A 12,942-nucleotide genomic window follows, 5' to 3' on the forward strand; every position below is an offset into this window, starting at 1 on the left:
CGGCCGCTGATGGCGGCGCCGCCGACGCCGTGTGCCCGAGGCGCTCCCGCCGCCGCCTGAGGCGCTCCCGCCGCCCCCGCGCCCGCCGCCATGACCGAAGAGCCGTACGAGAAGTTCCTGACCCCCGAGGAGCCGTGCCCGCTGCTCTCGCACCAGCACCCGCCGCGGGGCGGCAGCTTGAGCCTGAGCGAGGAGGGCTGCCTGGACGTCAGCGATTTCGGCTGCCAGCTCTCCTCCTGCCACCGCACCGACCCTCTGCACCGCTTCCACTCCAACAGGTCCGCTCGGCGGCTCGGGGCGGCCGGGCCGGGTGATGCTGAGGGCCGGGGCGGGGTGCGGGGGTCGCGGCGGGGTTGGGGCCGCCCCTGACAGGGCCGCGCATCCTTCCCCTGCGCCTGCCCGGGGCGAGCCGGGCATGGCCGGGCTGCGGGTGCCCCCCGTGTCCGCCGCACGCCCTGCGGGGTTGCCCTTCCCTTTGGCTGAGCTGGGGTTCGGCTCATCACGTTCCGGTTGACAGTGTGAGCTGGGTCGGTTTTTTAAGATGTGCTTTTTCATAGAATCACAGAATGGTTTCGGTTGGAAGGGACCCTAAAGGTCATCTAGTTCCAACTCCCCTGCCCTGGCGGGGAGACCGTCCACTTGGATCAGGATGCTCCTACCCTCAGTCTGAGTTTCTTAATTTTCGAGATTTTGAACTTTTGAGGGCTGTAGGCAGCTACAGAATGGTGTGTTTCTAAGACTTAAAGGCAGGCCTTGCATGGTCACCAGCCAGACCTTTAGAGATTCAGAATGAGTTAGGCGGCTTGGTGACTCCACTGACTCCTGCAGAAACATTTCCACCCCATGCTGCTAATTAAGGGCCAATTATTCTGCCTGTAATTTGTAGAAGTGCGAATACAGCTCTGCAAAGAAATTCCAGTTGTGTTCATAAAATCAAAATCACAGTCCTGCTTTCCTAAGAACCTAATTCTGCTAATACGTAGTATTAAGCTTGAATATAGCAATAGCTTTCTTTGAGAATACTCGATGAGATTTTAGTCTCCAACATACACGTCTCCAACATTCCTGCTCCAGTCTTGCAAGATTCTTTTATGGGTTATTAGTATTTCTGTGGCAAAATTATGAAGAGTGAATTTGTATCAAGTCATGAAAATTGCACTTTAAAAGTGTCATTCACAAGGGCAAACTTTTAATTATACATTCTTAAATGATTCAGCATCAAGAGCCTTGATCAAACATGATACACTCTCATAGTATAGTTCTTGAGTCATAAGACATGAGCAGTAAGATATATTCTTAGAATATCTGTAAATAAATATGTGATAGGCACCAAATTTGCATTTAATTAATTTTGTACATTTCTCTCTGTTGCCTTCCCAAGTGTGTTGCTCAGGTTTGCTCTGTTTACAAGCCCAGTTTTGTAACCCAGGCATCTCGAAGGGTTGTTTGACTTCTCTGGAAAAGGACATGCTCTGTCTTGCACTGATTAAGCCATTGCAGATGTGCAGCTCAATCCATGGTGTTCACACAAGGCTTTCTGTTTTTTGAAGTTAGGAGTAATTTTAATGTAGTTCCCCTTTGTTGTTAATCCAGTTCACCCCAGGGAGCACAGCAGCCCCCCCAGCCATGAGAAGACGAGGCTGACTGCCTGTACCTGGAGTATCTGTGTAGTTTGTTGGTGCTAGAGCCCCTGTGCCTCATCCTTTGTTTTGATATGTCTGGGAACTTTGTCCACTCTATCTCTCATTTCATTTTTATTTCACGGATTCTGAAACTGTGTTCATGTTTAGTAATGTTCTGTGTCACCACAGTTTTGTTCTGCTCATTACCAATGGGTGGCCTTGCCCACAAGAGTCTGTACCAGCAAGGCTTTGCACATCTATTGGGGATGCAGAAAGGGAGGCAGGGCAAGAACTCCTGAATCTGCTGCAAGGAAGGTTTTGGAAACGTCTTTAACATTGGATAAATTCACATCTGGCCAAGTAGATGTGGGAGTGAATCCATCACAAACATATTTAGCCAGCCTGGTATGCAGTTTAATGAGATTGAGGACCAACCATTCTGGTGATAGGATTGCTCAGTTGGATAGGAGAGTGTTTTCTAGTTAGCCAGGCTGAAGTGGACAGGCTGATGGAACAGGAGTTGATTGTGTGGGTTTGTGTGGTGCATTTTAGAAGCCCTTTTCAAATTGTTTTGGCCATATTGCAGTGCTGTGCTGACTCATATTTGTCTCGACCTACTTTTCTCCAATATGTAAAATAAGTTCCAGATATGGAGACTGATTTCATGAGCTTGTTATATTCTGGCTTACTCTCATTAGAGTAAAAAATCTGTTCTGTGAAAATTGAGTTCTCAATAGCTTTCCTTTAGCAACAACTTCAGCTAGCTTTGTAATGAGGCAAAAAAAGTGTTTCGTTTTGGCATGGGATCATTTTCACACAGGTCACTTCCCTATCCTGCACTGTGCCATGTCCAATGTTTTTGACATTCAGAGTTGTGAATAATAGATCCATAATGTGTTTCCTTATTAAGCCTTAATTTTGTGGGGGACAATCAACCTGGAATTTCTTCTTGACTTCTATTTGTCTTGAAGTCAAATTGATTAATTACTTAGTTCTGTTTATTCCAGTTTATATGGAAGTTTAAATATCCCAATACATGGAAAAATATTTTTTTTTAGATCAGCGTGTTTTAAAAACCCAACCAGCAGCAAAACAGGGTCAATTTCCATACTACAGGAGCCATAATTCTGGGGTAGAAACTGATAATATATGAAAATAAAGGTGTAATTATACCAACTGCATATGGATTTTTGCCTTGATATTTGTAACACTGTGTTCCCTTTGGTGTTGTTGATGTACTTTTAAAAATATTTAAAAATAGGATACTTCAATTTACACAATTATGACTTATTTCAGTAAAATCAATGTATGGTATCACTGACTAGCAAAGTGGAGATAGTTTTGCAAGGCTTAAAGATATTTTTTAGGACACATGATGCCAAGGTTTGCTGCTCTCTAATTGTGTTGTCCTGTTTTGCAGGTGGAACTTGACATCTTGTGGGACGAGCGTGGCCAGCTCGGAGTGCAGTGAGGAGCTGTTCTCATCCGTGTCCGTGGGGGATCAGGATGATTGCTACTCTCTGCTGGATGACCAGGAGTTCACCTCTTTTGATCTGTTCCCCGAAGGCAGTGTCTGCAGTGATGTCTCCTCTTCTATCAGCACTTACTGGGATTGGTCAGACAGTGAGTTTGAGTGGCAGGTAAACTGGTTCCACTGGAAATGTAAAATTTTGTGTAGACTATTGCATGCTGGATTTAGCTGTAGTTGAAAAGTGATAGAATAGAATATCCTGAGTTGGAAGGGACCCACAAAGATCACTGAAGTCCAGCTCCTGGTCCTGCACAGGACAAGCCCAGGAGTTACACCCTGTGTCTGAGAGTGTTGCCCAAACACTCCTTGAACTCTGTCAGGCTTGGTGCTGTGACCACTGCCCTGGGGAGCCTGTTCCACTTCCCCACCAGCTCTGGGGGAAGAACCTTTTCCTAATACCTGACTTTAACTTCCCCTCACCTGGCATCCTGCTGTTCCCTTGTGTCCTGTCACTGATCACCAGAGAGGAAAGATTGCTGCCTCCCACTCCTCTTCCCCTCTTGAGGATGCTGTAGACACCTATGAAGTCTCCCCTCAGTCTCCTCTTCTGAAGAAACCAAGAGACCTCAGCACTTGTTTCTTTGTAACTACTGAACATAGGAGCACATATCTGAATCTTGAATGATAGAAAAAATGTTTTGTTTCATTTTATTCCAACCTCCTTAATCAGGAGGGGAGACTGAAGGTCAGCTCTCCAAAGAAGGTTGCTTACATACTATGGTCATTTGGTTTTAGAGACCAGTGTGTGTTTCTTATAGCCATGAGCTTAGACCCTTTGTACTGAGGATCTGCCCTGCTAATGAAATCTGGTTATAGATATCTGGTCCTACTGATACTTTCTAGGTAAAATGTACAAACTCTTGCCATAGTTTATTTCTATAGTATTTTTTCTATGCCAGTAAGAGTACAGAGCTCATTTTGTCTCACCAGAATGGGAAGGTGAATCACATCCTTTTCCCAAGTCTGTGCGGGATGCAGTCCTCGTTGGGTATTTCTAGTTTGTGATAATCTTCCCCATTCAGCAGTTTTTCAAATGTGATATGCATTTTTAATGTATTATAGACCTAAATTGACTTTTTGTATTGAAGACTTAAATAAGCTGTGAATGTATACATGACTTTGAAATAGGCATCATAGGGCTTCAGAATTTATTGGGGAATACTTGAAAATTTTGTCATAAAGCTTATTGAGAGCATGTAGAGAGTCTTGTAAGGACAGTACAGGAACTGAAAACTGATTTCAAGAAAGCTCAAATCCTGTTCCAGAAGACGCAAGTGAACTTGAGACCTGTACTGAGATCAGCTTTGAATTTCTGACTGGTTTAGTCCAGCTGCTGGTCTCAACAGTGTATGTTATATTACTGAAGTTACAAGTGTGTGTGTATAATGCAGTCTGTAGGAACAGCTCAGATTGGATCCCAAAGATTCAGAGCTTTTTTGAGTTGTGAGATTTCAATTGCCTGACAAACTTGGCAATTGTTTTGAAAAGAAGCCATTTCCTATGCCTTAGCTAGCTGACAGTATGTTTGATTGGTAATCAGCTTTTTTATTACTCTTTGTTTTTTAAAACAAGCTTTTCTTAAGACACTTACTTGACTGGATTTGTAGCATTTTGGAAAGACTTTTTAGTAACTCTTTATGTTGTTATCTGGCAGAATCCGAGCACAAATAATTCAGCTGTCCCACTTTACCTGGAAGTGCATTCAGAAATCACGTTTCAGTTGTATAAATGAAGCGAGATGAAGTTCTCAGTTGCTTCCAGGCAAATGGCAGTGATTTTAATTGAATTTTCTTGTGTAATTATGAAGTTTGGTAGGAATTACAGACCTACTTCAAAATTATCTTCCATAATCTAGACTTATGCTCCAAAATGGGAGGTTTAGATTTAGATTTGGATTGTAATGGACAGTTTCCACTGATGGAGAAGGGAAACAGTTGAAATGTAACTTCAGTCTGTGTTTTCTTAAACACAAATTTTTAGAGAGGATTGATTAGTACAGAACAGTGTGAATTGAGTTTGCTGCACTTGTTGTTTACGGGAAGATTCAAGGGAGTATTGCAGGTTTATGAGTAATGAGAAAGAGTTTGTTAAAATACAGAGATAATCAATGTTTTGCTAATTTGATGGTATGTTTCAAATTGTTAATACTGTTAGAATAATTTACAATCTGCCTACTCCATTCTAAAGCTTTGTTCTTCCTTTTGCATGTTACAAGTTGCCTGGCAGCGACATTGCAAGTGGGAGTGATGTGCTTTCTGATGTTATACCGAGTATTCCAAGCTCTCCCTGTCTGCTTCCCAAAAAGAAAAACAAGCACAGGAATCTTGATGAGCTTCCATGGAGTGCAATGACAAATGATGAACAGGTGACTTTTTTCCTATGTGAGAACTGCAATGTACAGAAGAACTTCCAATTAAAAGACACAACTTAAAGGCCATCCTGTTTGCTGTAGGTGTAAATGCAGACCTGTGCAGTACTATTTGATTCTTAAAACTAAACCTTGTCCTTTGGATCTGTAGGAGGCAGTTTAATGCCTACTCAAGTTTTCACCCTAAGTTTTTAAGGATACCCAAGGCTAGAACCATGATATTTGAGTATGTTTTATTCTGTCAGTTCTTTCTTTTTTCTGTTTCTCATTTAGAATCAGTAATACTTCAAAATAACCTGCCTTTCTTTGGGTCCTAGGTTGAATATATTGAATATTTGAGTCGCAAAGTCAGTACAGAGATGGGCCTTCGAGAGCAACTCGATATTATTAAAATTATTGATCCTACTGCTCAGATCTCACCTACAGATAGTGAATTCATTATTGAATTGAACTGTCTCACAGATGAAAAGCTGAAACAGGTGAGTTAAGGTTTGTACATTTGACTTCAGAGTTTCAGCATCTGATTATATCTTGCAAAATCTTATGAACTTGTGATCAATTTTTATGCATAATCATTAGATGTTGAGAGAGACACTAGAGCACAATACTGTCAGTGACAGAAAATAGAGTTAAAAAGCATATTTGTATGTATTAAACCTTGATATAAGACTGGTTGTATATTCTCACTGTGTGTTAAGCCAGAGCTGGTGAGTGTGTAATGGGTCATGTTGAGGACCTGGTGCTGCTTATGGCACTGTACTCCACTTCATGACCATCAGCTATCTGAGAGTCTGCATTTGCTCACTGTATGTAAACTAGCATTTAAAACTCCAAAAGATTGGAATTCATTGGGGAAGACCATAAATTTCATGTAGAAAGGGATAGAGAATAATGCATTTTAAAGGTGTTGTAAGATGCAAATTATAACCAAGAAGGGTGCCTGGTTTGATAGGGTAGATACATTCTACTGTTTTCTCAGTCCTTGAATTATTGAGATGTGTTGTTGGGAAGAGATTAAGTGTCCATACAAGCTGAACTCCTCAGTGTCGCACTGAAAATGATGAAGATAAAGTTGAAAATGGAAAACATTCACTGCTTTTATGGGCTTGGTCCATTTCATATTTCAAACATTTTGTAAGTGTCATCTTAAAGTAGAAAAGTGCTTCTTTATTTACACACACTTTTGTTTGAGTGTACCTTGCAAAATAAAGGGGTTTGATAAACAACTCAGTTCAGTTGAAACTGACTGATAGTCATGTTTGTTGTTAAAATAATAACATATTGTTACATAGTCACAAACCTGACAGGCAGAAGAGAAAAGAAGCCCACAGCCCTTGCGACATATTTTTCTTCCTTCCATAGTGAAATGTCACAAATGTTAACATAGTTAAGTTCTCTGGGTGACTAGATTGCTTGTGATTTAAGCAGCCACAAGAAAATGTTTTAAAAGCCTAACTGAACTGACCCAATAACTTCATGATTATTAGACAGCGTTTTTTCCATGAAAAGGAGTATCTCAGTGCAGCATTTATCAAACTACAGTAATTTTGCTGCCTCTGTTCTAAAGGTGAGAAACTATATCAAGGAACACGGACCTCGCCAGCGGTCTGCAAGGGAGAGCTGGAAAAGGAGCAGCTACAGCTGTGCGAGTACCAGCGGTGTGAGTGGTGCCAGTGCCAGCAGCAGCAGTGCCAGCATGGTCAGCTCAGCCAGCAGCAGCGGCTCCAGCGTTGCCAACTCCGCCTCAAACTCCAGTGCCAACATGAGTCGAGCGCACAGCGACAGCAATTTGTCCACAAGCGCTGCAGAAAGAATCCGGGATTCAAAAGTAAAGTTTCTAGTTATGTGTAGCTGTATTAATTAACCCATCTTAACTCCTGAAGCTTGCTCATGGGATCTTACCTGGGATGTTTGTCCTGAAGGAGCAGAGTAACTGAGTTATCTGTCTAAGCCAATGATCATAAGGAGTTTAAACTTGTGCTCTTCCCATCACTTCTAACCAAAAGCATGGTGTTTGTATGTAGTAGATATTCTAATTCCTTTTGTTTAGGATAAATTGAGTGGGCTTGAATAAGGGCTTATGAATCTAACTTAAGGAAAAAACTGTTTAAGAATGATCACCATAATCTAGGCATAATTTCTGGACAGTAGAGGCACCCGTGATGGTTTTTGGTTTTTTTCTCAACTAGAAGTTTCATCGGGCTTTTTCTTTATTTTTTGAGTGTGTCTCATGAGATTCCTTGGTGAGAAGGGACCCTGTGAAGCATGTTTCATTTAAAGTAGAACCGTGGCACTCCTTCTGTCCCCATAATTTAAATTTCAAGTGTGAAAGAGAGGAGCAGTTCTTTCTTGGTCTTCAGTATCTTGGGTTTGTTAATGTAGGACTGTAACATTTCTCCAGCAATAAAGAGTCCTCCAATCAAAGACTTGACCATGCAACATAATGTTGTGCCTCAAAATTCAGTTTTGGTAAATGGTCTTGATATTTTAATATTAGGTATGATTTTGGATGAATGTTTACACCACTGCTGAGAATTCGTATTTATTTTTCAGAGCAGATGTTATTTTAGAGGTTACTTTATATTTGCCAGCTTTAGAGGTGTTTTTTTCTAATTTACAGAACAAAATCTTATGTTTTGTCTCTTCTGTATTTGGACAGAAACGTTCCAAGCAAAGGAAACTCCAGCAAAAGGCCTTACGGAAGAGACAGCTGAAAGAGCAAAGACAAGCTCGTAAGGAAAGACTGAGTGGATTATTTCTTAACGAGGAAGTGCTGTCTTTAAAAGTGACTGAGGAGGACCATGAAGGAGATGTGGATGTTTTAATGTGACAGGGGTGAATTTATCAGTGTTCTTTCTAAGCCTTAAATGTATTATCCTTATTGTTTACATATATTTCTTGACCAAATTTTGATTAGTATTAACAATACAAACCAGATCTTTTCTCAAATGTAATTTTGCTAAGAAGGTCTAAGTATTGAGTAACTTCAGCTTTTTGAGACTAATTTTGCAACAAAGAATTCAGAAACTTACCAGTCTTCTGAAAAGCTGCTGAATAGATGTGATTTTAAGGAAATTTGAACTTGGCAAACATGCTAACTTACTTACATGTAAGTCTAGGGATGCTTTTGGATGACACAAAGCATGCATTACTATGCTTCAGCTTTTTTAGTTTTTTTCCAGCTTTGAGTTAGTATTACACTTGACTTTTTCTGTCCTCCTTTCCCATTATGAGGGAGATTGTTTAGCATGAGGAAAAATCTTTTGCTTTATGGGGCTTTCTTCAGCCTTGCTCTTGGTTTGTACAAAATCAAAGTACTGTTGATACTTTTCTAAACGTTGTGATTTAAATTAAACTACACAGAAAACAAGAAGCAGGACATCTAATGCAGAGAATCTGTAATACAAATACTGCCTAATAATGTAGTTCTTAGGAACCAACTAAAAATTTAAAAAAACCCTCAAAATCATTGCAGACTTAGTCTTCAGAAGGTTATTTGTTGCTCAGTATCTTATGATGGTTACTAGTGGTTCACCAGTACATCCCTAGTATTTCTGTGAGAAGATTCCAATAAAAACACATTTATGCATTGAAAATACACTAACCTGCAATTAAGTTGTCTCGGACACTACTTGAAATAGTTAAAAACACTACTGGAAACAGAAGTGCAAACAAGTGGCACACAACTTCAGTGGTTTTCTTCCCCAGAAGCATATCTAAATATATTTGATTCATATTGTTGACAGGAGAACTTAATTAATGCAGCTGTACTTTTTAAATTGTATGTTTAGCTGAGGTTGTCTTCTGTGTGGGTCGTTACACCATGACATGTATCAGAATTCTCCTTTTGTTGTCTATCAGCTTTGGAAATTTCTCATGATAAGAAAATTAGGTAAAATTGTGGCTTTCAGGTAGGGAAGTAGTAGTACTTTCAACCTTTTTCTTAATTCTGACAATCTTTAAGCTGATTTTAGTTTTTATCTTGGAACTCCTTTTATAGAACTCCGTCCCCCATGGCTGAGACAAAAATGATAGTCCTAATTTTAATGTGAAATTTAACTGTATAAAAGTATTTTTGAGTTCTGAGTTTAGGAAATAATTTTTTATTATGTTGATGCTTTATTACTTTAATTTTGCTCTTGAATTAAGGAGTTTGACAGTTTAGTGTGGCCACAGGTGTCTGTAACTGTAGGATGTAGCCCAATCCTGCAGAATGCATGGTCAGCTTTAGGACTACTGACATTAATGTTCCATGTCCTGCACAGACTTATTAGCCCTGACAGCTGAAATATTTTTCTTTCAGAAGTGGCATTCCTTTTAGCCTCAAAATAAACTGACCAGTAAATTATCTGAATAATGGCCTCTGAAAGGGTTTTGATAAGGAATAAATGGGGTCCATAGTCAAACTAATATGTTTGAACTTAGTGCTGCTCTACAACAGGTCCCCAGGCTTGGCCTCTGACTGATTAAAAGCAGTAATGTCATTTTAAGCTCAAGTTAGCTATCCCATATGGCCAGGTATCTGTCCACTAACCACAAGTGTCTGTGACCTGTCAGTATTTGCTTGTACTGTGCTGTTGCTGATTGATGCCTCCCTCTTGTATAATCAATACTGCAAACTTCTTAACAGTATACACTTTATTGAGAATTTAGATTGACTTAAATCTGGAGCTTCTTTTAAATATCTTATATGGAAGATAAAGTTCAATTGCTATCAATTTGGCTAATTTCAGGGTGTGGTTGTTAAACTCTTCCATGGTAATGGATGAATTCATCATGAAATACTTCACCATGTGTACACTGTCACAGTTCAGTACAACCTTTATTTTCTGCAGTGACTCTGAAATGTGATTGAATTTTTTTTCTGAAGAAAAATGCACACTTTGGACTGTAGAGAATTGAAACTCTGAAGTGAATTGTAAGGAAGGTGCAATATCTCAGTGTGGTGGAGCATGAAAGTGTGTTCACTTTATCCTGTTTCAGCAGTTATTCAGAGTTTAAAATACCTCAGGGTTTTGTTGAGAGAAGACCCCATCATTTTGATGAGGTACAGTTCATTCTGGGCAGCTCTCTACTAGCTTCCAGAGAAGTGAGGGAGGATAGTATTTCCATCATGGTGTGAGCATGTAAGTATAAATTATTCTAAGTGATTAGATGGGTCCAGTTGCTCATCTGTTACATTGGACAAAAAGGTCCTGGGTGCCAGAATAGCTGATTGTGCTGTGTTGTCTCCAGCAGGTACGTCAGTCATGTGTGTGACAGTTAAAATGATAGAATAGAGTGGATTTCCAGGGATTCCATGCTAATAATTTATAGCTCTGTGATCTCATAGATCCAGGATGCTCATAAGAATACAAAGAATACAAAGCTCTGAATGTTCTGTAAGAATGCAGAATAACATCTTGCTTACCTTGAATGTTCTTTGGCAAGTACTCAGAGATATGATGTTGTCTTTCTCTGATCTCAGAGAATCAGGCCTGAAGTGACTGTGGGATTCAGGAATTCTCATGTACTTCTACACATTTGAGTTTTTTTTCCTTTTGCTTTCTCATCCTCTGTAGTTCCAGTGACACACTCATTTTGTGGTGGGGGAAGGTTTTTTGTCAGATTCATGTTTTTCCCTGCAGCATGCTCAACGCTTACTCAGGAAGACCCCGTCCATAGTGGTTTTAAAATACATATAAATGTGGCACTTAGACACGGTTTAGTGGTGGGCTTGGCAATGTTAGATTTAGGGTTTATGATCCTAAAAGGACTTTCCCAATGTAAAATTTCTGTGAAATACCCATGGTAGTAGTCAAGAAGTTGGAATGTCAGTGAAATCTGGTCTTGCTGATACAAGTTATGGCCTTTGTGGCTATAGGTGTAACTACTGGGTTCTGATGAAGAATAGTAACAGACTGCTAAAATAATGCATCCTTATTGAGTTTTTTTTTTTCCTTAAAAAAATAAATCAAAACCCTGCTTTTTATTAATACAGAAAAAAATTTAAGCTTAAAAGCAACACAGAGACACACAAGAAAACCTCATAGTTACATGGCTTCATGGTACTGAAACTGTGTCTGTAGGAACTTTGTACCCACTGCAACGTGGATATAAACAATTTACACTCTGTAATGATAACAGTTTGCTTCCATGGTAACTTTTTCTCTAAAAAGGCTTAGAAGGAGCACTGAAAGTCTGATTGCAATAGGACTGTAAACAAGAGAGAACATTATTTTCTAATATGATTTTAAATATGAGGAAGAAAGCTGCCTGACAAACTTGGCTGATTTCTTTGTATCTAATGTCATCTTTTGTTAAAATAACTTTTTTTTTTTTTAATCTGGGAAGCTGATAAAAAGATGGTTACAATGTGCTCAGTATGGGGTGCTTACTTGGAAGAGCAGGAAAAGTCTTTACAAGACTTTTCTGGGCTCAAATTTTAGTTCTCATATTGTGGTTTGAAACCTGTGAACATCATTCTCTGGGGAGAAAACAAACCAACCAACCTGCTTGAACTTACATGCATTTACATCAGAGTGCATATACAATACAGAAAAATAAAAATGGCAATATTTACTGTTTATCTATGCTGAATGGCCTGAAGCCATTTCTTTTCTCCTAACACTCTTTCAACTTTGAAATCAGTTGATGCATTGGTCTATAAATATTAATAAACCTGACTGTTTTGGGAGCTTTTAAAATTCATTAATATAAGCCAGATTTTCATGGCAAATGTTGTTAGATTTGTTGTTTAATTTTCTTAAGCTTACTGATCTTGCATTTATTGGACACAGAAAAGTCAACAGTTGTCCATTTAAGGATTGCAAAGATTAGTTTATTAATCTATCAAGAGCAAATCTATGTAATATTCAAAGTTTGTCTATTTTGACTGTTAACTCTGATGAATCATATTTACATTGTCTCTCATCTGGCTAACTTTAAAACATTTCCAAATTACAAATAAATTGTCCAGTGTAAAAAAAAAAAATTGTAATATGGAAGCCTTGAATATAGTTAATAACCAAAGCAAGGGGAAGGTGGGGGGGGGGGTTGATTTTTTTTTTTCTTTTTGGGGGGGCAGAGAGGAGGGTATAGATTAGAGTATATGGTATTGCTTAAATTGAGGGTTTTTTCCCAGGTTCTCTGCTAATTGTATTGCTAAAATGCACTTTTGTATAGAAAACCGTTCTCTGTACATTCTGTATCTACTTTACACAATGTTTATAGAGATTTTTCTGAAGTTGTGAAGGATTTACTGAAAGCTCTGATGCTGTTGAATTTAAGTTTTCATTGTATTTGAAAATAGTTATGTGCATATTGAAGTACAGGTTGGAATTAAAATTAATGATATAGCAAAGATATTCTTATGAAACGATGTGGTGTCTTCTTCAGAGCCAAGGGATTCATATACAGGACCTGTGAAGTCACTCTTCAGG

The 12,942-nt window shown here is 39.3% G+C and overlaps 1 protein-coding gene across 1 annotated transcript; it reads left to right on the forward strand.

The window, feature by feature from the left end:
• Positions 1-23: 23 nt before the first annotated feature.
• FAM199X (family with sequence similarity 199, X-linked) lies at positions 24-12,521 on the forward strand. Its single transcript, XM_084213252.1, has 6 exons — positions 24-278; positions 3,043-3,262; positions 5,369-5,518; positions 5,839-6,000; positions 7,089-7,349; positions 8,181-12,521. Exons 1-6 carry the CDS (start codon positions 91-93, stop codon positions 8,349-8,351), a joined length of 1,152 nt encoding a protein of 383 aa, XP_084069378.1. The 5' UTR covers positions 24-90; the 3' UTR covers positions 8,352-12,521.
• Positions 12,522-12,942: the final 421 nt, after the last annotated feature.

This window comes from Fringilla coelebs (assembly GCF_963513975.1).
Source record: "Fringilla coelebs genome assembly, chromosome: 11".
Taxonomy (NCBI): Eukaryota; Metazoa; Chordata; class Aves; order Passeriformes; family Fringillidae; genus Fringilla; species Fringilla coelebs.